The sequence below is a fragment of the Neopsephotus bourkii genome, unplaced genomic scaffold, assembly GCF_033783945.1.
Source record: "Neopsephotus bourkii isolate Nb327-2 ecotype Australia unplaced genomic scaffold, CSIRO-AGI_Nbou_v1 NB_1328, whole genome shotgun sequence".
Classification (NCBI taxonomy): Eukaryota; Metazoa; Chordata; class Aves; order Psittaciformes; family Psittacidae; genus Neopsephotus; species Neopsephotus bourkii.
Window position 1 is genome coordinate 2,534,403 of NW_026901808.1, and position 27,343 is coordinate 2,561,745.

The window sequence follows — 27,343 nt, forward strand, 5'->3', positions numbered from 1 at the left end:
AATGCAGGTTTAGCAGGGATAAATGGTGCTGAACTAACCTGACAGGTTTAGCTGTAGCTCCAGAATATTAAAAAAGAATGTAAGTAGCCTAGAGTGAGCCATAGTGGAACCAACAGCACAGGTCACCAGGATTTCTTGCAGTGCTTATCCCATTTCCCTGCTAAGTGTCCTGTGCTCACGGTGCTCTGAAGGATCCTGCATCTTCCTGAAACCCATACATGTACAAACATCTATGTTTCCAGGCCTGTAAGAGCACACTAAAGAAAGCACTCTGTGAAGTGACAAGCACAGAAGCCGAGAGGCATGGTTGAAAGCATGTGTACTCACATCCATAGGCATAAAGGAAGGATTTGGGTGGAAACTGAAAGAATATGAAGCTGCTACTAAACCTTTCAGGTGAACAACAGGACTCAGATTGTTGGTCATTCTGTTTTCCTGCTGGACCTCTGCTGTGGTTTAAACTCTGTCAGCCACGCAGTCTCGCTCGCTCACTCCCCCCCTTCTTTCCCCCACACTGCTCCAGGAGGGATGGGGAAGAGAACTGAAAGAATGTAACTCCCACATGTTGAGATAAGAACAGTCCAGTAACTAAGGTATAACACAAACCACTGCTGCTACCACCAATAATAATAATGATAAGGGAAATAACAAGGGAAGAGAATACAACCGCTCACCACCTGCCGACTGATATCCCGTCCAACCCGAGCAGTGAAGTAGCGCTTCCAGGTAACTGCCCCCAGTTTATATAGTGGGCATGACATGCTGTGGTATGGAATACCTCTTTGGCTAGTTTGGGTCAGGTGTCCTGTCTCTGCTTCCTCCCGGCTTCCCCTCCTCCCTGGCAGAGCATGAGACTCACAAAGTCCTTGGTCAGACTAAACATTACTGAGCAGCAACGAAAAACATCGCTGTTATCAGCACTGTTCCCAGGCTGAAAGTCAAAAACAGCACTGCACCAGCTAGTAAGAAGGAGAAAAATGACGCCTACTGCTGAACCCAGGACAACCTCACAGCACCATGGATTACCCTTCCTGTACTTCTCTTCATATTTCTTCACTAAGTCAGATCTAGTCTCTGCCTGGAAACAGGAAGAACTGGTACCCTCCAAGGTGGACAGCCTGTCAGACCCAGAGACACAAGCAGTGGCCTTTGCATTTCCTCTTTGCAGCCAGCTCCAGCTTCTCCAGAGGTTCCCGTATTGTTCTTTTAAGAACATTTAGTACAGTGCAAGAGGCAAAGGTCAACATTACCCTATCCACAGAAGTTTTTTGAGACTGATGTTGGGCGAGCACATACTCTATCTATCTGAAAGGACATTACCTGCCCTGAAAAGCAACGAATGGGCCTCATCTGGACTTAGCGAAGAAGAGGACACCTTGGCAAATGGTTTGTGACCAGGATCTTATATAGAAATCATTCTGAAATATGAAATCCTATCAGTTAATGCTGTAATCCTCAGTACTTATCATTTTCAGAACATTTTTAAACCTATATTTGTGTCTGAGTACAACTTTACTACCTCTAACCTTTGTGAGAACTGCTTGATAGATGAGCAGATACAGCCTCTGATTCTAGCTACTTGCCAGTGTATAAATGATTGATTAGTGTATAAACCTGCTGATGTTCTGGCATTATTGTAAACATACAACTTCTAATCATTTCACAGAGCTCTTTTAGGGATTTATTTAAGATATTTAAGATAACCTTGTCAATCTTCTTCAGGAAAATATTTGGGTTTATGGTTATAGGAGAAGATTTATTGTACTTAATAACATGTCATTTTTGCCCATACAGGATAAGAATTAAGCTCTGCAGAGCAGCAGGAAATATATGTATAAAACTGAGGCAGAACAACGGAGAGCAGTTTTGCTCTTTACACAACTACTGCCTTTGCTTGGAAGTGCTAAGGCCACATGACAGTGAATGCTCAGAGGTTTTCAGCTATCATTTTATATTCAACAATTAGATGCTGCAGGCTAGTTCTGAAAGGGCACAGAAATGCAGCCTTAACGCTATTACATATTTTTATTCTCCCAAGTAAAGTTGCTCCTTAACCATTTGGCTTTACTTCTTTCCATGTTGCCAAATCCAGCATTTCCATTAAGGATACAAGCATTGTGTTTTTGTGGCTATTCTCCTAAGTACAGCACTTTTATACTTTACCAGCTTGGCTTCTGTACTGAATTTCCAATCAACTCTCTGACAATGTTTTCTTCTCCTTAACATTTAAAACACACTGAATGATTGCTACATTACTACATACACTAGTAGACCAGTGTTTGTAAGATGTATGAGGTCTAATCATTACTGCTTTATCAGAGTTTTATTTGCAAGGGGTCAGTCAGCTGTTATTGTCAGGATGATAGATTTTAAAAGGAAATGTGAATGTATTTGATACACGTCAAACATTAAAACACCTGAAAAATGTTGTTTGAAACTCTGTGCTCAAGGATAAGTAAAATTTATGACCATTTAAAAAGTGTATGAACTGCTCTAATGGATTTACTTTACTCCCTCCCTTTAAAATTCTTACTGATTTCACAGAATGAATAAAAACCCTATGGCATAATTATGTCCAACATGCCCAGTGGAAAAGATCTGAGGATTCTGGTTCAATAAGCTGCTTAAAATAAAAAGAATAGTAGTAAACATTTTGTATAAAATGAGTCCATTTTAGCTATGCCAACTCAATTTGTTTTCCGGATGTGTTCTTTTGGAAGTAGCCACTAAATAACTGAACTATTGTACTCTGCAGAGATTCTAGATGCATCCATTTTAGCAGCCACTTACATAACACTGCTGTTTTTCTCAATTCTCATCCAATGTGCATTTATCTTTCACAAATATTATTATGTTAGAAGGGTAAAAAGTACAGCTGAACTATTACCTCTGTTTAGAAAGCAAGAAATTACCTACCCTTACACCTCACTGCTGGTAGCAATGCTGGTGGATTTAATCAGTATTTCATGATGGATGTCCACCTATTAGACACTACAATAGGCAACCAGGGTCTTCAGCTGTACCAGTGGGGAGTATTCATCCAGTAAAGATCTGCCTTTAATGACTAAACTGTTCAAGTGCAGTGAGGGGTTATGAGACCCTACAAAAACGGGGAAGGAAAGAAAACAAGTCATAGGGAGGCACAAACTGCCCTGATACTGTTAGTGCAGAGACCAGAGCTTATGTTCAGGTGCTTTTGGTTCTGAGTTAAGTGCACATGTAGGAAAGAAAGAAGGTGGCTCCTGGTTTCCTCTTCTTCTTCACATCTTTTCAGCTCCTTCTAGTGAGGAAGAAGGACATAGTCCTACAACACCCAGATTTTCTCCCAGATTGCTGGGAGCCAGTGGCAATTATACATTTTCTCTCCCTCTCAAGTGCTCTGGTGAAGAGGTACCAAAGAAGTCTTCATGTGTGTTGGCAAATGACTCATTCTATAAGCATGGCCTAATGCAAAATGATAGGTCAAGGAGAAAGAGAAGTAGCGACACACTGACAGCCTGTGGAGCAGTGCTGGTGGACAGAAGGGCTGTTGAGTGTCATGGCTGCAGAAGAGAAAACACTGAGCAGTAGAGGAGTTGTAACACTGCTGGGTATGGCAGAGTCAGAAGCACCCCTGGAACAGTCTCCAGATCTGATTCCGCAGTTATGCAGTGCTGATAAACTGGAGGGGACTCAGGCCATCCTACAGACTGTGTGATACTGGAGAGCAGTTTAAACGAGCATGCTAGTCCTTTTCAGCCTCTATCGGACATGGAGTTATACAAAGAGCAGTGAGTTGTGGTTTCAGTGTGCACACACTAGACAGGAACAATGCACTTAGTGACTAAAAGAGAATTAGTTGGGAACATCAGAAGGCAGGAACTGAGGGAAATAACATAGAGGAATAGAGCAATGGTCTGTCTTGTGTCAGACGCTGCCACCTAGAAGGGTTCAAGTGCTTTGAGATGAAAGAGATGAATAACTATGCGATGACACCCTCATGCCAACTCACTGTGATCCTGGAAATTTTTAGGTTGACAAAACTAAGGTGAAGGTGGTTTGTAAAATCAAATGTGCTGTGGCGTTGTAAATACATTTAGTCAAACAGGATTGCAACTAAACCTCTACTTTCAGTTTCACCATGTCTGTTGAGTACATTTCATGCTAAATGATCTTGAAGTAGGTACATAAAAATATTTCTGACAGCTGTAGTGAGGGCATGCCAAATGCCTGAAAGATTAAACATAATAACACGGACCATGTGCTATGAACAAAATAACGTATCTCAGTTAAAAACATGAATTAAGAAAAAAAATAATCCAGATACAGAGATAGGCAAAACCTTGGTAAAATATTTTTGGATTATAATCCCTATTCTTATCTGTTGTGTATCTTTTTAGCAAATTAAGTTAGTACATGCTTATAGCAATCTTTAGTGCAATATTACTCATGAATATCATGTCTCTGTTTTCTCTTCTGCTGTTGTTTTCTGTTTTGCATCAAGTAAAACTTTACAGACATACCAATGTCAACAGACAAAGATCTTGGCATCACCAACAGAACCCTAACTTTCTGTTACAGCAAACTTGGGCTGGTGGGGGCAAGGAACTAAGATACACCAGTGCCCTTGTTCCAAGGTCATGCTTGCCTGTTCCAAGGTCATGCTTTCCAGGCATCCGGGGAGAGCTCGGTGGGAATGGCAAGCTGAAGTCCACCAAGCTTCTCATTCAGGAGAAGATGAGGGACTCCACACAAAGTTGCAGATAAGTCAGGAATAACATGAACAGTTTCAAGGTTCTAGAATAAAACCATGTAATAATGACTGGCTTAAGAGAGGGAATCTACATTGTCAGCAGCAAACAGGTCAGCTTTTAGTTGCTACTGTAGTATGTGGTCTTGGCCATTGCCTGTGACAGAAACCCGAAAGAGTCAGATATCTTCAATATGTTGCTGGGTATGAAATGTCTCATTGAATATGATTTTGTGAAACAGGGCTGTTTGTTTGTCTTGCTTTCATTTTGATTTTTTTCATAGCTCCTTTACTCTAAAGCTACTGACAGCATCCTTTGTTTCTACTGACACTGTGCCCAGAAAGGAAGAGGTTACCTGCATGTTTTTTCAGGTATTTTGTTTGCAGATAGAAAATGATCCTGACTTTAGGAAGGTGCTGAAGAAGAGTCACAACAGATTCACAGTGGAAATGAGGCAATGAAACCAATGGCTTTTTAAACTGTGAGAAAGATTTCAAAGAAAATTACTGGAACTTGCTTCCAGAAGGAATAATTACAGCTTAGTTTTACAGGCTTCCTCTATGGGCGAGGACAAGACATTAGGGCTGGTATGAACATATGGACAGCATGAACAGCTCTCTTGAAGTGGCAGGCTGGACTGAGCAGCAGCAATGTCCTCTCGATCAGCTGTTCCCAGTCACAGTCCAGATTCTTGGCACAAACTTGCCTTCATTATTTAGTCTGCATGAACATCTTGTCCAAAATCATTCATGCAAGAGTGGCTGATTCATGAGCTCTCCTCTTCTTTGAGGTTCTTCCCACAAACATGGTTCCTATCAGTAGGGAAAAAGGGTATGGACAGTAGGGTATGATAATCTTTCTGTGTGACTATCCCTACCTGGAAGGAAATATGTGCAAACTACTTTGCTTTTATGTATCTATATATTGTGAAATATTTCAAATATATTATTTTTTTTTTGTCAAAACTTCACCATTTCTAATGCAATTACTAGTGATGGCACAGTCAGACTTGTTGCCTTCTAACTCAGTAAATATGGTCTTGCTTGTAATAGGTCATATGCTTCCCTATAAGTTTACAACACAGGTCTCCAGATATGTCCAGACTTTGTATGGACTTGTCTTGACCATTCCAGAGATTTGTCTGTAGCCTGTAACAGCACTGTCTAATCCTCAACCCCTCTGTGGCTTGCTGCCCTACAGAATTTTTCCACTGAGCATGGAGCCCATACAATGCATTGAGTTCCCTGTACTGTTTAAGAAGCATTTTTTGAGGCTGCCTAGCATTTTGCTTCCATGACTTGAAGTCTCCATACTTGGTCCCTCATATCATGACCTCATTAAATAGAATGACGATTTCTTTAACTGAGCTATTGTATAAGACACCTTCCAGAGTCTCAGAGAGTGGAATCCATCTTTCTATAAGACAGAAAGCAGTTCATTGTGTTCTTCCTTAATTAATCAGTGGGGAACTAGGACTCTTTATTCATGATCCCCACCTTCTTCAGTTAAGTAATTAATGCATATGTTTAGGACTAATTTTACTTTCTCATTATAGAAAGTAGAGCTGGAAAGGAACTGTTGGATCAGCTGATGCATCAATCAGCACTACTGCAAGATTGACCTTTAATGAGGTATTTTAATCAGCTTTCGACTTTCAGTTATGCTGCCTCATTTGCCTCCTCTTAAGAGTATCATCACTTAACATGTTGATAAAGTAGTTCCCTGATAAAATTCTTTTATTAGGGTTTAGTCTCAGAATACATACTTTAATAATAATTCCACCACCATTTACCTTTCTAATTCACCTTTCATTGCTGAACCACAACATACCTTATCGACAAAGTCATTCTCATTCCTCCCAATATAAAAGAAAGCGAAATAGAGAAATTAAATCATAGATCCAAACTCAGTAAGAGACACAGGAATCAAACTCAGATATTCTGAACACCAGTGCAGGCCTTTTGCCTTACTGCCACTCAGTAACAGTAGAAAAATCTAAGTAGCTTCTCACATGCCTGCATATACATGTGCTTCTTACATGCTTGTAAACACAAAAGCAGGCATTTTCAAAAGGAAAGCCTGAAAGTTTCTTCTAAGTCTGTATCAAAGAACCTTGCCTTCTGGTCTCAATCCCCTGTTTCTTCCCTTCAGTTTCTGCTAAAACCTCCAACATACTTTGATCTGCTGCCTCTCTTGGTTTGAGGATGTTCTCAAGTTGGAGGTTCTCAGACTTCCAGCTCTGATCTCTAATGTGTCCTACACAACATACTGTTAACTACTGTGGAGGGGAGAGACCAAAGATCTTCTGTTTGGAGCTGTTCTGCTTTGCGCTACAGAATTCAACATACACTGGGAGAGAATGCATGACAAGACACTAAGGCACTGCAAAGTCCTGCATTTGGATCCAGTGACTGTTCATACAGTCCTTGGATGAAAGTCATACCTTGTGAATAGATCCGATAGGCAGTGCTACGAGAACCTTTAGTCTGGAGAGTCAGTTCCCCTGATGTCAAATAGTCCATGTTTTATCTTTACATTTTCTTTTTAAAAATATTATTTACATAGATGGAATCACAGGCAAATGTGATTATCTAAAGAAGGAAATTTGGGGCAAAAATCTATAAAAAAAGCTTGTTAGTTTGGCTTCTATTTGCAGGTTTCTAGATGAAATATGTCTTGTACTACTTGCCTACTGCTCTTGTACTCAGAGCTCCTTGCAGCTCATTGTGGAGGTGACACCTGAATAAAAATAAGTTTTAATTAAACAAATAAATTAACAATTGGAGCAAATTCCAATGATGCAATGACAGATGAGCCACTTGTCGGTTGAAGCTGAAAGACAACATGTGAGCTCTTCACAGCTCTGACAAGAGTTTGTTCTTGGCTGACATGGCAGAGAACCACGTTTTGAAGCTAGAAATGAGGGCCAGGAATTTCCAAACTGGAACCTTGGCTCTGGGCTTCAAAGAAGAGCCTGATTTTGCCTTTGAAAAGCAGAGTACCTAAATACTTCTTTGAGGCAAGAGCATAAACCTTTTGATGTAGTTCCAGAATCTGCTGGCCAGCTGCAGCCTGGTAAGTGCACGTGGTTGGGCTGACTATCACAGTCCATCACTGATCACTCCCCAGTGAGTTTCTTCAACATTACCCTTCTCAAATGGGAATTCAAGTGCTCAAGTTGGTTCTGAGTTCAAAGTCACCTTAAGTGTTTTGAACATGGAGCGACACACCAAAGCGGCAACAGGCTGAAGTGGGTGACTCCTGAATGCTTTAGAAAAGAAAGATGGAGATGAAGGAGACATGAAGAGAAATGTCAGTCTACAAAAGGGAAGAGAGCAAGAGAAATCCTGCATTTTATTTTTGACAGTATTTTTATTCTTTAAGAGTCCATGCTAACTGAAAGGAAAAGGTCCATGCACTGACTTCTTGTTTATCACGAGGAGCCAGGGGATGCAGGACTTTAGAAAAAAAGGAACTATATCATTTTATCAGATACAGAATATGCAATATATCAGATAGAGAATAAGCAGGGGTATTCAAGGTGTTCTGACTGGATTAGTTATCTTTATTACTACCTGGGCTGTTGATAATTCTTTTATGCCCTGTAGCTATATGGGGAAACTAAAACCAGGTATCAGTAATCATGTTTATTCACCTAATTTGGAGCAAGTTATCCTGAATGTTTGTGTGCATATGCCAGGAAAACTACATGCTGATAAGCTGGGTTTTGCAATTTTGCAGCAGTTTGCACATGCATTGTGATCTATTTCTCTTTTGAAGAACGACAGCTGACACACTCTTGTCATGTAGGCCCTTGACAGTGTGCTGCTGGCCTCCTGTCACACAGCTTCAGATACGAAGGCTTTTGCCCAAGGCTTTTGGGCAATCATGGGGGTAGACCATTCCTGTTTACAGAAGATGATTCTCCAGTCAAAGGTGCACAAACCTCTGTGCTAGACTCTTTTATTTCTTTCACAGAAAAATGCTTTGTCACCAAGAAACAACTTCCCTTTAGCTTCTGTCTTTGTGTCTATTCTACAGTGACTGAAGCTCAGGCTGATCTATGGAGCCAGCCTTCAACAACCTGGATCAGGCCCTGACAGCACTGATATGGAAAATAATGAAGGTGTAAGTGTCAACAAACTGTCAAGTCCTGGCTTGGGCATCCTGCACTGAGCTTTGTGACAAGCTCTCTGCAGTATGGCTGTTGACTCTGTGAGAGTTGCGATCACTGCAAGGCAGATGAATCCCCCAAATCTGTTGAAAAGGTAGATGAAAACCTTCAAGTCTGGTTCCTGGCTCCTTTTATCTATTTCAGCTCCAGGCTTTTAACTCTGGAATTCTTCAGTGCAACTTGCTTATCTGTGACCATATAGGCCCCAAAGATGAGTCAAACGTTAAACACCTTGTGAAGCTGTTCTATTCCTCAGAAAAGCCACAGCTGTCCACAAAGTGCATCATCCACCTGCTCTGACTGATACTACTTAACAGGATAGTTTCTTTTGAATGCTTTTGTATTTATCACTCATAATGCACACCATATTACCACTTCCTACCATAAAATTAATAACCTTGCACTCTCAATTTCTGTTGGAAATGTCTTGTTTGGTCTCTTCACCCTTTGGCCAGAACCTTCATTTTATGTCATTTAGACATCATAGTTCAAAATGTTAAATTATGTCATTAGACAGCACATCAAGATTTATGCCTGTTGTTGATGGCTCTCTCAAAATGCTGTTGATGAAGCTAACTTCTAAAACTAAGATGAATTCAGATTATTTTTGTCATCACCCTGTATGACATTATTTTAATAACATACAGGCCTTTAAGTCCTTACCATTAGTTCCCATAAATTAAAGAAAACTATGTAATACTGTTCCCTCCTTTTTCAGATGGCATAAAGATAATGGAAAGTCTTTTTAGAAAATCCTTTTTCTTCTCCAAAAGGCGCTTTTTTAAAATTAAAAAGGTGCAGATTGTTGTGTAAAATTTGCATGATTAAGAAACTGCATAAAATAAATAGCCTATAACCTGAAGAAAGTCTGCTAAGCCTGTGTTATATTTCTTGGACATGAAACCTGCATAGCAGTTTGCTCTCAAACCTACACAAATAAGAAATGAGTAAGCACTATTTTTGTCATGTAGTGAAAAAGAAACTGTTTTTTACAGCAAAAATCGGCCTGTCTTTTGCCATGAATAATTTTAACAGTCAGATTCCTTACGAGCTTTGATTAACTTATGTAAATATACAGAACTGTAGCCATCAAAAGCATAGAGCAGGTGGACAATTCAGCATGGTAAATCTACAGAGCAGTATGGCTTGCCCTTTTTCTGACATCTTCTCACCTTTTTGCCATCCTGTGTGTTTCATATACTTTTAACTGTTACCCTGCCACCAATGCTCAGAAGCAGAATGCTCAGTGTCAGGAACTTGCACAGCCACCGCACTCTGAGTCTGTGGGAGCTCTTCTGCAAGGAAGCCTCCAGACAGAACAATCACCTGATTAAGAAAGCATCTGCCCAGCTGTCTGGTCGCTGCCTAATCATTTCTTGTTCTAAAAAGGTTTTCCACATACATGAGCACTGTTGTGACTCTGCTACTTAATTTATTGTCTCTTCATCCCCACTGAGCTACCACATAACAATACCTACATGCATGGGGGCAAAGCCCCAGAAACAGAGGAAAAACTGACAGGGCAAGCAGAGGTTTTTTTTTTGCTATAGTGTTGGTTGCTCCCCAGGTGCTTTCTGCTGAGAAGTGTGGTAGAGCCAGGACTGTCCCATAAAGGGACACCTTGCTTATCACAACCTATGAGATGTCCAGGCCTGCGACCAGAAGGTAGGGTTCAAAATAAAACAGGGGAAGTTTAGATTGGATATAAGGAAGAAGTTCTTTACTGTGAGGGTGGTGAGGCACTGGAAAGGGTTGCCCAAAGAAGTGGTGCCCCATCTCTGGCAGTGTTCAAGGCCAGGCTGGACAGAGCCTTCAGTGACGTGGTTCAATGTGAGGTGTTCCTGCCCATAGGAGGGGGTTGGAACCAGATGATCTTAAGGCCCTTTCCAACTCAAACCATTCTATGAATTCTATGAATTCTGTGACATCACCACCAGCAAAAAGAAGGAGTCAATGGGGTCAAGCCCAATGGACAGCCCTGACCATTCAGCCACATTTTTTGCCCTTTGGATGACAGCAGCAGCACAGAGACTCCTCCTTGAGAAAAGGATGCTCCTAATCCATACCTTCTAATCTAGAAGCAGGAGCCAGCAGAATCCAGAGGCAGACCTCATGTAGATGAGGAGGAGGAAAGAGGGATGGGGGAAGTGGAGGGGTGTTCAGCATTCAGGACTACTTGTTATGAGGGCTTTGACTTCACATTGTAAGAGTAGCTTGGGAGGCTGAGGGTATTGCTTATAAGGTATTGCTTATATCCTCAGTCTTAACTTCTTGTCTATATGGGAGGCACGCTAGTGGTATTTACATATTTCAATATTCTCACATCCTGACCATTTCCAAGAGACACATGGATACTCTGCATGTGGATTAATGCTGATGAGTAGTTCCCCAGCATCTGTTAACCTGAAAGGGGACAAGGGAATGTTTTTTATGGGGTGTCAAAGCCCTCATGCATGTGCAGTGCATGCCAGGGGTACAGACAAGAGGTTGCTTGGTGCAAACTTCAGGATAAGTGTTCACCCTAATGTTCTACCAGGTTCTTCATTATTATGATGTAAGTAATCAACACTTGCTCTAACACAGACCACTGCCTCAAACTGGTTGTCAAAGCATGCAGCCAGTGACAGGCAGGATTACAAAACCTGCCTCACGGTCCTGGCCATATGAACCTAAACACTGTTAAATGACTTCTAGCTGCAAAAACGGATGAGCTCTACCTACACATCCCAATGCCTGTTTCAGACTGCAGCCTTTTTGGCAGAAACCTCTCCGTGGTCTGCAGGAATCATCAGGTCCCTCAACCTGCTTCATCAGCACAGTGTTGGGAATGGCAAGCTGCAGCCCACCTTGTACAGAGATCAGAGACCACTGGAGGGAATTAAGTACTTACGCCTTGTTGTCTCAGTAGGATATCTGCTCAGTAGGATGCAGGCAGGCTTTCCTGGCATCCAAAAGGCCAGAGGAAGGACTCCAGCAAAGTGTAGAGTTGGTGCTCTGCTCACACTGGTATCTACTATGTCCCTATCGTTCATGGGGGTGCTGGTGTCCACTCATGCTGCTGCTGTGTCTTCCAGGGCAGTGGTGGTGGCAGCAACATGTGCAGGTGGGGAAATGCTGGGAGGGTGTGTGTGGGGGGTTATCCAGAGGGATTTAGACCTGCCCTGTTGTTGCTTATAAGAAGCTTTTCGTGATGTGAGGGGAAAAGGATGTTCATTTTAGAAGACAAGCTGCCTTTTTTGATTTTCATTTGAAGTACAGTTTAAAAAGTGCAGAACAATAGGCTTATCTGAAGGGCAAAGTTTTTGCTGAGTTCTGGTTTGCTTTGAAGCTAGTGGTGTGTTACGTGTCTGTGTTTAATCCAAGGAAAATGAGCTGCTGAATGATTTTGTCCGACATGCTGAGGACCAAATGTTCTGGCAGGAGCTTGTGCCAGCGACGTAAGAGGTGATGAGTCTCCAGAAGCTGCTTTTTGCTTGTAAGATGCCAAAACAGACGAGGTTCTTTGATGGAAGTAGTTGTAGGGCTCATGAGCTCTGTATGGTATAGACAAATCAGACACTGTGCTGAGGCCAAAAGCACTTGTGGCATAGCTGTGAATGCCCTTCTGATAAGTATTTTAATTTTCAAATGCAGATGAATATTATCCTTATAGAAGATGGCCGCAGCGACAATCCTTGAAACCTATGTCCTCAGTTTACCTGCACAACAGATGTACACATGCAATTGCAAGCAACATGGACTTTCCTTAACCCCCAACATTAGCAGGCTCTAACCAGGTCTGGAATTGTATGTGAAGTTCAGTCTTCAAGTCCACTTATCTTTGTGGTGAGTGGGCTGACTGTCTGCAGTTCAGCAACCTGGAGCCACTGTGCAGTGGCTTTCAGATGCATGGCTAACGGTTCTCCTGGAGCAGGACTGAGCTATTTTTGTACAACCCAGGCTGCCAAACAGCTTTTGACTTCCAATCCAGTGCTGAAGGGCTCCTAATATCCTTGCTATTATTAGAGGCAACCTACAATATTACAAAGGTGGTGGATGAGCTGAATGCAGAATCCTTCACTAGGGGACATTCAGTGAAACTAGCAGGGGATCAATTTGAAACAGATAAAAGAAAGTACTTCTTTAGCAGTCAGTAGTGAGCTTCAGGAACTTGCTGCCACATGGTTCTGCAGAAGCCAACAGTGTCAGCAGGTTCAGAAGGGATTAGACACACACAGGGACAACAGGCCCATTAAAAAGACAAGGCAGGGACATGCCTTCTGTGGTGTCCATCACATCAGTTACACACCTGTGGATGCTGGGGGAGCACAAGGGGAAGGGGCTGCAGAAATCAGCCAGGCTTGCACACACTCACCAGACAGCATTTCTCCTGTCACAGCTGCGTGATAAAACTACTGGCCTGAGCAAGTTTCATGTTCTTAATCCAGAAATGTGTTTTATCCCCAACCCACTGCATGAATATTCAGTTGCTGCAACATCTGAGATTCCCATGAGCTGACTAATGACTCAAAGCAACACAGTCAAATACGAACTAGTATTCTTGTTCATTCCTGGCTCTGATCTTAGACCACTGGTGCCTTGCTGTATAGGTTGTCCCATTGCACATCTCATTGCCAGTCTTGTAAGTCAATACCTCCTTTACTGTGTACTGCGCTAACACATAGGCCATGTTACAGTCATATCACAGTGAAAAATCCTAAGGGAACCAAATGAAAAGATCTTGCATGGGGTACAGAAACAGATGGAGATAGTGAAATTTAAATGCTAATGAAATAATGTACAACTGAGTAACACAAAAACATCCTATCTACACCTTTAAAAACTAAGATAAATCATGCATAGTGCAGCAATTATGGCAATTTCGAGCTCTTATAATTTGAAGGCTGAAAATCCAAACTTCTTCTGCCCCTTTCATTTCTTCTTACCCAGCAACTTACGAAGCAAGTCATCATACCAACTTTTAAGTATAAAATAAATGAAACCAATAATTGTTTTTAAGTAATTGCCCTCCAGGCCACCCAATAATAGTGTTTCTAAAGCAGTCCTACCTTTGTTTTCCAACTTGAGCTCCTCTGCTAGCAAGCTGTCTTGTCTGTTGCCAAGCACAAATGCCAGAAATGAGAGGATCAGGGCATCCAAGATTCCAATAATTGCCAGGATATATGCCCAGCGGACTGAACAAGCCCCCAGCGTGTACTTGTCTGTCTTTTCACCACACATCCGTTTTACCTCATCTGAATCCCAGCCATCAGGAAAAATCATACAACCCAGGACGAGACAGGCAGCTTGGAGAAAAAAGAAAAGGAGAACAATGGGATAATGAGACCAAACTTCTGTTTTGATAAGAACCTACATAGTTATCAGTAAAGCAACACACTTTTTCATCCTGAGCTTCAAAGCTAGGTTACTTAAAAACAAGTCATGGAACGATAAGCTATGATTGAGCATTTAATATAAAAAACCCTAAGATACAACATCAAATGTGCTTAAAAAAATGAAGTTACATCCTGAATTATGGGCAGTTTTTGTTCCAGAACTATCTCACTTTCCTTGTGATGCTGATTTATTCATTTGTAATATAAAAGGCTCACACAAGAGAAAAGCGAAAAATTATTAATAACCTGGATATTCAAAGAAAACACTGGATTACTGTCAAATGGTCAGGCAAACTAACCAGAGGAAAATAGAGGAAAACTCCACCTATTATTTCTGTTAATCCAAGTACTTTTAACACGCATAGGTAATAGCAAAGAGATTTTTTTGTCAGTTGGCAGTACCCCTTTAACTGAAAAATGTTTTATGCATAAGGTTTATACTCCTCAAAAAACACAGGTAATGACATTGTTCTGCAAGGAAAAATAAGCTGTCAACATTGCTGTCAACTTCTGATCCGGTTTACCTGAGGAATCACCACATGGCATCTCAAACATGAAAAAGTGCTAATCCTTTTAACAGCAAGAGAAATGAAAAGCCTCTTCCCGCATGGAAAGCCAGCTGACACCGACCACCAGCTGCTGTGGGTAGGGGCAGCCATACTGTGATGGGGACAAAGGGTAGGTGTTCAAGTGCTCGTTCTTCAGCCTGTGTGACTGCTAAAGGCTGACTTCATTTTTAAGTAGCAGAAATCTGCTTTGACCCTTGATTCCCAGGGAAACTGCCCTGCTGTGGGATAGCAGGTACTGCCACAGTCCAATGTAGCTCTTGTGGAGCAGGCAAAACAAGCGTGAGAAATCTGTATGTGCTCCATCACCTGAAGCTACCCGAGTCACCCGAGTCAATGGTGCTCACTGGCCAGCAGTTGATGTGATGTCCCCTGCCTAGATGGTGCCAGGGTGAGGGCTGTGCGCAGCCACCCACACCTTGGGTGGGCCACGTGTGCTCTTGGGCAAGAGACCTCAAGGTCGCAACCACTGCCTCAGCATCTTATGAGACCAAGGCTATAGCCTTGGTCTGGCACATGACCTGCAGTTCAGACACGTCCTGTGGTCACTGATGAGCAGCCTCCTTGGAGACTGTTTGCCCCTTTTGCTACTGGAGTGTATGCATTGTGGTGGAGCGTAGCATGACAGGGATGCAGCACCAGGATGGGAGGATACGATGTGTCCTGAGGTGGTGACATGTCATTACGGAAATGCACAAAAAGGCAAACCCACACACTGAATCTTCACTAACATGGTCCCTCCCCACTGAGTCACTATCTGAGAAAATCCATGGGCTGAGAAGATGTGCCAGTATACCAGCCTCACAGGACTGGACCAAATGTACCTCTGCATCAGACCTGGCTTCTCACTGCCTGCAGCAACTGCCACTGGGCACAGCTGAAGGCAAGACTTGTATGCTGCCAGATCCTTCTGGACAATGCCTTTCCCTGGGAAACCCCATGCAGGTAGACCCTGTTGTGAGTGGGGTGAGGGACCTGGTGGTCTCCAGAGGTCCTGTCCAACCTGAACTAATCTTTGGCAGGAAGGCAGCATGTTGGCAACAGGGGACAGAGCAGTTGGGTACTCACGGCACATTTCTACCAGAGCAACGGGGTATAGCACACAGGTATGACTGACTGCAGCCCTTGGTCATACTGATGGATTTGTTGGCTTCATTGAAGCAATCAACAAGAGCGCAGCGCTAGCCAGGGCAATGGCATAGGGACATCTTCAGCAGGGGAGGATAGGATATAAAAATAAAGTAAAATCAATTTTTATTGCATTTAGGAGAATCAGAAAATCCATATGCTTTGAGCAATTGTCTGTACTGCCTTTCCTAACTTGGAAGCAAGCATATTTTCATCATTAGCCCTTCTTTCTTAGTATGGCTCATGAGATACAATGGATCCTAAACCATCTTTTGTAAGTCTTGATATCGTATTGGTGCACTGTGTTCTAAATTGCAGGTAAAGGTGCTAATTTAAAGAATATATTCTGTGGCTTTCATCCTTTCAAACAGTTTTTGAGCCAAACCTCTGTTTGGAAACAGTTTATACACCAAGCAGTTTGTGCAACCAACAGCTACCACCACTGTGGGAAATGCAGTAAGTTCTTGTCTTTTCTGGACAAGCATAAGCACTGTCATTTTTATACACCTGCACTGAATGAATATAATGAAATACTGAGAGAGATGTGAAAACAGAGCTCAGGAATGACTGTTTCCTTTTGACAACTACACAATTGCAGTTAACAAAGCCTTGAAAGCATGTCTGCAGAAAGCATTTAATGTACAATAAAAGCTGAACCTAAGGCATTTGACAAATTCTTCCTGAGCAGTTGATTTGTGTGAAAATATAACAGCTTATAATACTTTCAAGGACAATTAGGCTTAGAAACAAGGACAATTAGATAAGGACTAATTTACTCAGAACATGCAGGTAGGACAAATTGTAAGTTGCCTATTTCCTGCCTTAACTTACTTACACAGTTTCATAAGATCTTCCAAAGATCTTAGAGACAAACTACAAAAATTTACTTTCTTGAGCTGCTTACCTACACTTCCAGAAAGATTATTTCTCGCAGACAACACATAAGCATTGCCTTCACACTTACAAGGGACTCCACTGGAGTGATGCAGCAAATCTGCATACTTCTGGTATTTGTAAAAATGTCCACATTTACCCAGGTAACTGTTGACAGAAGTTTGATTTGTGATGTAACAGCAACCACCAAAGCCAGTTTACATTTATTAACCATCCTCAAAATGAAAGGAAGCTTAATGCTCAGTTAATGATCAATAGATGTGGGATTTTTCTGCTAATTGTGCAAGAATAATTAGCAAATACTGACATCTCCATGTTTTTTTATTGTATATCACATCATACATATGTTCTTAGCATTTCCTAAAAACTATTTAACTTTGTTCTTTTCCGCCTAAGTAATTAAAAATGGGGGCCCTTATCTCAGGAACTCAGTGCACAGCTTCCCAGCTGTGTTCCTCAAACTTCCAATTAACTCATCTTTCCTGAATTCTGTTCCTGCATGCCTCGATATACTTGCTTAACTTTCTAGAGTAATTCTGTTGGTTGCAGTTGGACTTCTCTTGGTAATTAGACACACAGGTAATTAGACACATGGATGGCTGGACTATACCCCTTTGCATAAATTTTAGGTGCTTTCTACTGGATGACTACTTGGTCAACAGATGCAGGAATCATACTTTACCTGTAGAAGTTAACATAAATAAGACTAGTCAACCTTGAGTTTTCACTTGCTGAGCAAATTATTTCACACTGAATGCCTCTAAGAATACAGACTTGCTCAACAATATGAAGCAGATAATGATTCATTTATCAGCTACAAGACTGAAAAGACAGGTAGAAAATCCACCTACAGATCTACTTTGTATTGCTAGAAATTTTTACATTTTAATCCTTCTAAAGAGGATTAGAAGATTTTTCTCCACAAGGAAATTACTTTCAGCTTTATACAAATTTGAAAAATGGAAACCATTTTATGCAATTTCAGTGAAACTCCTAAGAGATGATTTTATAACATAGGCATGGGTCCCACATCCTTGTCTAAACTTCCACTGTCACTAATGTGACTGAAATGGAAATGCAACAAAGGCTACTACTGTTTTACTACTATCCAGTTCTAATAAATTCAGAAACTTTTGTATTTGGAAAGATGCCCATTGAATGAAAAGAATTAAATCATCAGTTCCTACAGACATTTTGGTTAAAGTAAGAAGAAAGTTAAATCTATACTGGTTGAAGACAGTCTTCTGTGTGTGAGCTGAATACGTCGGATTAGCATCATCTTTCTGAGCATGCAGACAGCCCAGCCTAGGACCTCTGTAGTTAATCAAGACCTTTTATGAGAAGCAGCAGGGGGAAATTGATAGAAGACTGATTAGTGTCACTGACACCATTCTCTTTTTGCCTCTATTTGGGTGACCATAAAACTTACAAGAATCATATCCACATTGTTTTCCCTTTGGTTGCTTGAGAAAGCTCCTAGCAGGAATAGTGCCTTTGTAGTGATGGCCAAGTAATGAATGTCTTCCTCTGGTCCTTCCTTTTCTTCTATGACAAGGTGGCCTGCTTAATGGATGAAGGAAAAGCTGTGGATGTTGTCTACCTAGTCTTTAGCAAAGCCTTTGACACGGTTTCCCACAGCATTCTCCTGGAGAAACTGGCTGCTCATGTCTTGGATGGGTGTACTTTTTGCTGAGTAAAAGCTGGCTGTATGGCCAAGCCCAAAGAGTGGCGGTGAATGGAGTTAAATCCAGCTGGTGGTTGGTCACAAGTGGTGTTCCCCAGGGCTCAGTATCTGGGCCAGTTCTGTTCAGTATCTTTATCAATGATCTGGACAAGGGGACCGAGTGCACCCTCAGTAAATTTGCAGATGACACCAAGCGTTGATCTGCTTGAAGGAAGGAAGGCTCTGCAGAGGGATCTGGACAGGCTGGCTCAATGGGCCAAAGCCAATTGTATGAGATTCAACACGACAAAGTGTCAGGTCCTGTACTTGGGTCACAACAACCCCTTTCAGTGCTACAGGCTTGGGGAAGAGTGGCTGGAAAGCTGCTTGGTGAAAAAGGACCTGGGGGTGTTGATTGATGGCCACTGAACATGAGCCAGCTTGTGCCCAGGCAGCCAAGAAGTCCAAGAGCATCCTGGCCTTTATCAGAAATAGCGTAGCCAGCAGGGCCAGGGAAGTGATTGCTCCCTTGTACTCAGCACCAGTGAAGCCACATCTTGAATACTGTGTTGAGTTCTGGGCTGCTCACTACAACAGAGATGTTGAGGTTCTGGAGTCCAGAGAAGGGCAACAAAGCTGGTGAAGGGCCTAGAGAACAAGTCTTATGACAGAACTGTATGTTTTAGCCTAGAGAAAAGGAGGTTCATGGGAACTTCTCTACAACTTACCGCTCTCTAAAACTACCTGACGAGATTGTAGTGAGGTAAGGGTTGATCTCTTCTCCCACATAACAAGTGATAGGATGGGAGGAAATGGCTTCAAGTTGTGCTAGGGGAGGTTTAGATTGGATATTAGGAAAAATTCCTCATCAAAAGTGTTGTCAAGCACTGGCACAGGCTGGTTGAGTCACCACCCCTGGAGGCATTTAAAAGATGTGTAGATGTGGCACTCAAGGACATGGTTTAATGGTGGTCTTGGCAGTGCTGGGCTCATGGTGGGACTCAGTAGTCTTAAAGGTCTTTCGATTCCATGATTCTTACAAGACATAGGCTAACAAATTGTTTCTCCTACATAATGTAGTCTGGTGAAGTTTTTCAAGCTTTTAAAAATAATCAATACATAGTAGTTAAACATGCCTGATATACATTTACTTCTCAAAACCTTTTTTCTCATATAAACAGCTAACAGAAACTGTCACATGGTTTTCCTTTAGGGCTCTGAGTGACAAGACAAATTATTCATACTACGAGAGGGAGTCCAGGATTTTACTTACTGGGATGAAAGGATGCAGATATGAGACTTTGACAGACTGGAAACACACTGAGTTTTTGCTGGCACTGACAGACTTGTGACTCTGACCAAGCTAATATTATCACAGCTCATGCTTGGCGGATGAGCTCAAATGGCAATTAGTACGCAAGTAGTTCATGATCCTATGGTTGTGTCAAATATGGTGACAGAGTAATGCTGTATCATTGCATGGAATGAGGTTCTATTTATAAAAAGGCTGACTGTTATACAGGAAACCAGTGCTGAGAAATTCCCACTGGCAAGACTTCCCTCTCATCTTTGTTCTTTTCCTGACAACAGTAGAGTATGGCAATGGCAAGTTTCCTGATAGTCAAAAAAATGGAATGGGAATTGCACTGATCAGCTATTTTCTCTCCATACCCACACATGCAAGAGTCTCCAAGCCTCCATGGTTCCAAAACCTGAGAGGTTCTTTGTTTTTTGCTTTTTTTTTGGAAATGGTATTTACAAAACCAGTGATTCATTAAACTCCAACAAATGGAATGGAGTTTTTTGCCAGCTGTGTTGGTGGAGTGAACCTCTAGGGCATAGTGAAATGAAAGTTGAGGACTGGCAAGAGATATTCACTAGGGCTATGGTCTTTCAGGAGCTTGCACCTGGGAAAGAAAGAAAGGATGAGGGAAGGTGGCTGAAGACACATGGTCACATACAGTCCTGAGTGAATGCAGAGGCTGCACACACTGATGTAGCTGAGACTGACTTGAGTGATATGAACTGTACTAATGAGCAGGATAAGATTCCTCTATGTTTACATTTATATTCTGGCTTAGCACAAATGTGCAATTTTGACACAAATGGCCTGATTCTCTTCATTACTGATTCCATTCACTGGTGCAGTTCTGGTGCAGGTAAAACAGATTATTTTTGGAGGAGCATAGACGTTCCTTTCCAAAAGTTCTTCAATGCTGGATAGAGGCTGTTAAATTCTGACTCAATGTGTGGGCTTCATTAACACAAAACCTGTGCCTAGGAGAAGGCTCTTGAAACATGCAGAGCTTCATTAACACCTGAAATGGTTCTTGTGCAATACAAAGAGGCAAATGTCATACAAGACTTATTTGCTGTGTTGTTTGAAGACTGCCAGATCCAGTCTTCAGCTCTGGAGAGGTTCTTCAGAGAGGTGCTAACTGGCTCCCCAAGGAGATGACACAATCTGTTAATTTGTGCCATAAGCAGACTGAAAGTTCCTCTGGCAGCAGGATACCTTGGTGGTGCTCATACAGAGTTGCTAAGCACATGATTGCTGTTGGGTATGAGATAGCCAGTGAGAAAAATGGCATGAAATTAAAGATTCAAGGGCAGCGTTCTTGGAGAGCTGGAGTGATAAAACCATTATTTGGACTTCTGTGCCCTGGGCTCCCATGTGGGACAAGGGAGGTGCCCTGCAGAATTACTCAAGGACACTGATGTGCCACTTTAATTTAAGTGACACCAACAAAAGCAAACCTTTCTAGAGAGGTCCGAAGATGCTCCCCCCACCAAGCGAAGATGCAAATGTTTGTGGGTTCATCTTCCTTTAGAAAGCTTCAAACAACATGTATAATGGAGGCATTTAGTCCAGGAAACTAGTTCTTATTTGAAGTAAAGCCCTAGAGTCCCATATAATGAGGGTGTGAGAGGCGACATGTCAGCAGTAACTGCTTTAATCTACTTATTCTTTTATTTTGTATTGTCTTACTTGCCAATGTAGACAACCCTGAACACTTCCAAAGGATTAAGAACACTTATAGACAATGCTAAGGGGGAAAATATGGCGAAGAACCTCCCTCTGCATTCCTATGATAATATAAAAGACTTGACACAATTATGGCCACTTGACTTATTAGGGCACTGACTTTCTGATGCGAAAACTGTTAAGGAGATATATATATATATATATATATATATATACACACATATCAATAGATAAGAGTATTTCCCATGCTGATTTTAAGAAAAGTTAAAAAAGAAGACCAAATATTTAGTGACTGGACAGCAAAGAGAAAGAAAATGTTATTGTGGAAAGTGGTAGTGAAGTAGGTGCTACAGTCAGAGAGGGAAGACTCACCATACCCTGGCTGAGTTGTGAAGCTGGTTAACAGAAATATGGTTGACCAGCAGCCATTCCCAAAGACAGGCATGAAGAACATTTGTTCAGAAAGATGGCAACAACTGTGAAAGTGAACTAATGTTCTATGTGAGGAACGTGTTAAACTATAAATATGTAGAACAAATTATCAAAGATAGTGAAATCTACTTTAGTTATGATCATCTGGGGGAAGAATTGTAAGAAAAAATTTACTGCCCTAAGGGGCCTGTTTAAGATCTCAAGTGTTGGATTCATGTATGGATGGAGATGTCTTTGACATGATAGAGACAGAAATTTCTGTGAGGGGTTTTACCATCATGGGAGCATTTAACTTCCAGGTTTTGATCACCACCCATGATAATTAAACTTTGAGATTAATGCAGTTCTATCAATAATTTAGCTAGTACAACAATTATCTTAGCTTGAGCATAAAGACAATGTAAGAGTATTATAGATTTCTATGAGTGTGTGGAAGGTGACTCACTAGGTGCATCCCAATGACTGCACAACTTCTCGTGTTCCAACCATGGCTATATGTAATATATATAGCCATCATATATATACCCACATAATTATAGTAACTTGTCCAGAAAAAGTATGGAAAATGGGGACTATTAATGGATGCAGGCCTAATCACCATGTGGGCAAAAAATCCCTAGAAATGTCATGACAACGAATTGCTAACAGCTGTAGAGAGGTAGATGACTAACTGATGAAAAATGGGTAAACTGAAATTATATATGACAAGAGATAAAAATACTTCCTTACAATAAAGCAGGTATGGGAGGTCACAGAGCTAGAAGCCCACAGGAAGGTATATGTCAAGTTACATTTACACTGTGTGACCTCCTGTGGTGTCCACTGGCCCTGGGATCTAACAATTTTTTCTTCTGATCTTTCTGTTTAAAGTTTCTAAAATAACATGAAAACTATATCACAGCCCACCAGAGTTTGTCTAACATGTCTTTGTATCACAGAACAGCTCTGGGTGTCAGCTGAAGGTTCATACCCAGAGATCATAGGAAAGACAAAGGATAGGAATGCTTGTAAATGCATGTGCTCAAAGGATCACAATGTGAGAAGCAACTGTCATGAAGCCAGGCTGACTGACAATGTGGGGATATCCAAAAGCTACTTTCCTTATATGCTAGAGTCTCCTGAAAAAGAACTGTATACGTAATGAAGGAACTACTTGTTTATATTGCATCTTTGCTGTTTGTCAGTTCCCAGCCGTCTAATGCAATTTTGGCTCGGCTTTACTCGTTAACAAAACTTACTATTGAAAGTGTTTATTTTGAATGCTGTCACAGAAGTGTGTTACAGCTTTCTAATTTAATGTTAACTTCTCTTCATAGAAGCTGGTCTTTAGCCAAACCATATCAAACAGTAGCATGCTGAAATGTACGAGATTTAGTCAATGAATAAACTCGATATAAATACAGCGTAGGCTACAGCAAACAGACTGCGGAAGAGGTGTGATTATGAATGGCATAGACTAGACATCAGTGGAGATTTATACAGCTGACATTTCATCACAAGTTACTGATCCAAGTAGCGAGGCTATTTTAAACCTGGTTTTGGAAAGAGGAGGAAGAGCTGAAAATAATCTTACCTTCAGTGACCATGAGTCAATTCCATTTAAATAAAATGAGTACATGAATAAAAATGATCCCCAAACTGCGTTTAAAAGATGCATCTTTCAGAGGGATAAACTTTGATAAGCTAAAGAAACCTAAATTGGACTGAAGTGGTTCATACTTAATTGTGGGGAACGCCTTGAATTTCTTTCAAAGGTGTAAGTTTGCTGAAGTTTCTTGACAAGATGAATAAAGTTCCAGGGTACTTCCAGCTCTGTCTGAAAGAGCAGCAAACTCATTTTCCTTCCACCCTCATTACCTATCTTCAAAAAAAAGCCTTGGAAAAAGGAATGAAGGTGTTAGCAAAGACCTTAAAAATTATAAGAAAAGGGACTTGTTAGCAAAGAAAGACACATTTTGGAGGTTAGATAATGCAGGTCTAGAAGATAGTTTGCCAAAAGTCAAGCTGTGATAAATCATTCAAGACAAATTGAAACAAAAAGTCAAATAATCCTCAGTTAGGTTAATAAAGTAAGAAGAAGAAAAGCAGATATGGAGTGAGTCTGGGGCTAGGACCTAATTCTTTATCTCATTTTTCTGTGAGGAGGATAATAGAGAACAGGAAAACAATGCCCTGACAGCTGGCAATGAGCATTCAGAAACAGGAACTTGTGCCTCCAAGCCCATAGCAAACCTAAAATGGTCATAATGTGCTCAAGCTGGAGGAATGGACCCTCCAACACCAAATACTGAAACAACTAATACATTGAACTGCAAAGCTGGTAGGAAGGTTTTCAAAACAGATTTACTGTTGAGATTATGGTGAACAGCATAGATGCTACCTAATATTTAGGAAAAAAAACCCAACCGAAATTGAGAATTGAAAAGTAATTGGAGCACTCATCAGTTTGACTCCAGTTCTTCTGAATTAGTGAAGGAAAGAAATACAAAGTGGGATGATGCTAGCGTGGTTCTGACAGTTAGTAAGCAGTAAATTTGTAAAAGGAAGCTAAGTAACACATTTTTCAGAAAGCATTTAATAGTGTGTAATACAAAAGCATTTATTAACCTGGAGAATACAGGGATTAGCATAAGCATTTAAGATCCTTATGGGGCTTGCTCATGGGGAGCTGACATTTTTGCTGGAAGGGCAAGTCTTGAGCTGTTGTGAGGATACACTGGGCACTCAAGGATCATTTAGTGTTTTCATTGGAAGCTCTGGCATGAGTAGAGGTTTGGTAGTAAAATCCACTGATGAGAGGTCAGTATCGATGCAGAAAACTATTGGGACAAATGGTAAAGAAGAGAAAACATATGAATATGTTGAACAGCCCTTGGAGGACCATGAAACACCAGTAAAATGCACCCATTAAAAACGTAAATGTGAGCATTGGCAGTACCAGGGAGTTTTCTCAGCATAATGCATGCACTAGAGATATCCTCTGCTGGTGTTTTCTCATTTTTAGAAGAGTGATATTTGGAACAACCAGTTAATCAGGTTAAGATCATTTTAAAATGTAATACAGTACTTTAGGAAAGTTATTACATGATGATGTTAATGCCCATGATAAGGGGACTAGATCTGATGATTTAGGAGGCCTTTTCCAGGTCTATGTTCTTATGAGGAGGCTGAAAGATAGACATATTTGACATTAATAAAGAAGGATATGTAAGGGAAGCAACAGCCAAAGAATTAGGAGCTGCATGAAACTACAGAAAGCTAAGATCAAAAACAGTGTTGTCTAAACCACACCAAGAAGAAAATCTATGAGATTAAACAGGGTAAAATGCAAGGAAGAAGCTCACTATTGGCTCTCTCACTGTGGTCTTTACAGAAATTTGCATTTTCCTTGCTCTATTAAATGTTTGAAAATGTGATGTCAAAGAAGAAGGAGGGGCATAAAGGGATTTTCTTTTTTTTGCCAGTCCCCATCCAAGCTGTCCTGATTTCCCTGCCAAATATCAAGCAACTATAACAGCCTGTTTTTTACTGGGGAAGTGCATGCCTCCAGCTTATTTCTGAAGGTATTGCAATTGCAAGCAAATCTAAATGTGATGGTGAGTGGGGAAGTCTGGGAGTGCACCAGCCACGACTTTCAGGCTCAACATGGCAAGGTTCTGCAGCTTCTGATGTGGAAGCAAGATGCAGAAGCAAAATATATTCATACAAAAAGGGAATTTCTACAACTAAATCTGCAGTAGAGTGCACAATAAATACAACCGGTTCAGTCTTTTGCTCCTAAAAACTATCAATGTCTCATCCAGTAAGTACTCATTTAAAAAAAAAATGAAGTGAAATCCTATAAAAATAACATAGTGATACCTAGAAAACACATCTGCATGTCTGATGGTGCTGGTGCACTGAAGATTTTTATGACTACTCTATAAAACACGAGAGAATAGATCCCAGAGAGGGTAAGAGCTATTAATTGGAAAGACAGTCTTGGCAATTGAACAAACAGATATAAACCATCCAGGAATATATGTAAGCTGTAAAGTAGAAGGCAGTTTTGAATTGTTGGCAGAGAGGTTCTGGCACAAACTAGTAGCTGTAGCCAGGCCGAAAAGTTTTAAGTTGATGCTGTTAAATAGTTATTAAAGAGGAGTTTGATCAGTGTATTAAAAAATTATTAGGATGTGTTTCTCTGTGAGGCTAAATTCAGCTACTTCAGGCCTTTAAGATGACTGCAAGAACTTAAAGGTCTTACAGTGTGTATCTTCAGACATCCAAACCCAGGACCATCACTTTTGTCCGCATGTGAGCTTTGCCATAGCTGCAGAGCTGGACACAAGGATAATGCAAACAGCACCATTTAAGCCGTAGGCAGGAACAGCACTGAACACAAACTCCAGGCTTGAGCATCATGGCCATTTTGCCAAAAAAGCATCAGATTTATTTTCCTTTGACCATAAATTTAGCAAATCTCTACCTGGATAAACCCTGCCTTGTACTGCAGTGAGCAAAGCCTCTTGCTGACTGTTTCTCATCCTATGGCTGCACTCTGTGAAACCAGATCAGCTTACACTGCACAACCATTGAGTTCACGACCAGCAAGGCTTCCCTACCCTCTTACTGAATTCTACTCACACTACTACAACCATCAACTGCAGGGCTTTTGTCTGCATCTCACCTGGCATGTGCCATGGAGCACACTGAGCAACACACAGCAACAGCTTATTGATAATGCAGCCTCCCCAAACTATTGCTTTAGAGCAATATCTGGTATGACATCCTGTTTGTGTTCACAGTTTCATTTACATGACCATTTAAGGGTATTTGTCACTCACGATTGGAAAACATTGGAAAATGGGGTATCTCACCCATCCAGCACATGAAATAACGTGGGTCAGCGGCCAACAGCCACCAAGAATTCAACCAGTTGTTACCTAATCTCCGCTTCACTGGCTGTCATGCCATGAAAGGAACAGAAACGATAAAAACACTTCCAAGAGGAAATTAAATATAAGGAGAGGACAGAGGAAAAGTTCTCTTAAATGTGCTGAGCCTCCCCTGCACCCCTGCGCCCTGCTGGTGCAAAATGCTGACTCAGCACGCTGGAGCAGTGAGCACATGCCGTGCAAACATCTGCCTTGCAGGTGCCTGCGCCTGCTCTTGGTCACTGGCCAGCTGGAGAAATCTCTCCTACAGAAGCTGATGGAGAGATACAAGAAGTTGCCTGGCAGTGGATAAGATAAAGAGCCACTGGTGAGATTTCTCTGCTGTAAGCTGAGATGCAGGTTCATGGTCACTGCTGTGTTCTCTGCCAAAGTACAGCTATGATTCCCAGAATACAATGCATCATGATACGGAAATGTGGTTTAATGTTGAAATGAGACGTGGCTTAAGATCTACAATT

The 27,343-nt window shown here is 41.3% G+C and overlaps 1 protein-coding gene across 4 annotated transcripts in view; it reads right to left on the reverse strand.

Moving 5' to 3' along the window:
* LHFPL3 (LHFPL tetraspan subfamily member 3) overlaps positions 1–27,343 on the reverse strand; it is a 250,533-nt gene that overhangs the window by 68,484 nt on the left and 154,706 nt on the right. For 3 of the 4 annotated variants that reach the window (XM_061366327.1, XM_061366325.1, XM_061366326.1), the window contains exon 2: positions 13,953–14,189. In XM_061366327.1, the coding sequence (XP_061222311.1) occupies positions 13,953–14,189 (237 nt within the window). Of the gene's footprint in view, positions 1–4,698; positions 5,543–13,952; positions 14,190–27,343 lie in introns of those variants that run through there. The other variant, XM_061366324.1, reaches the window with a different exon arrangement.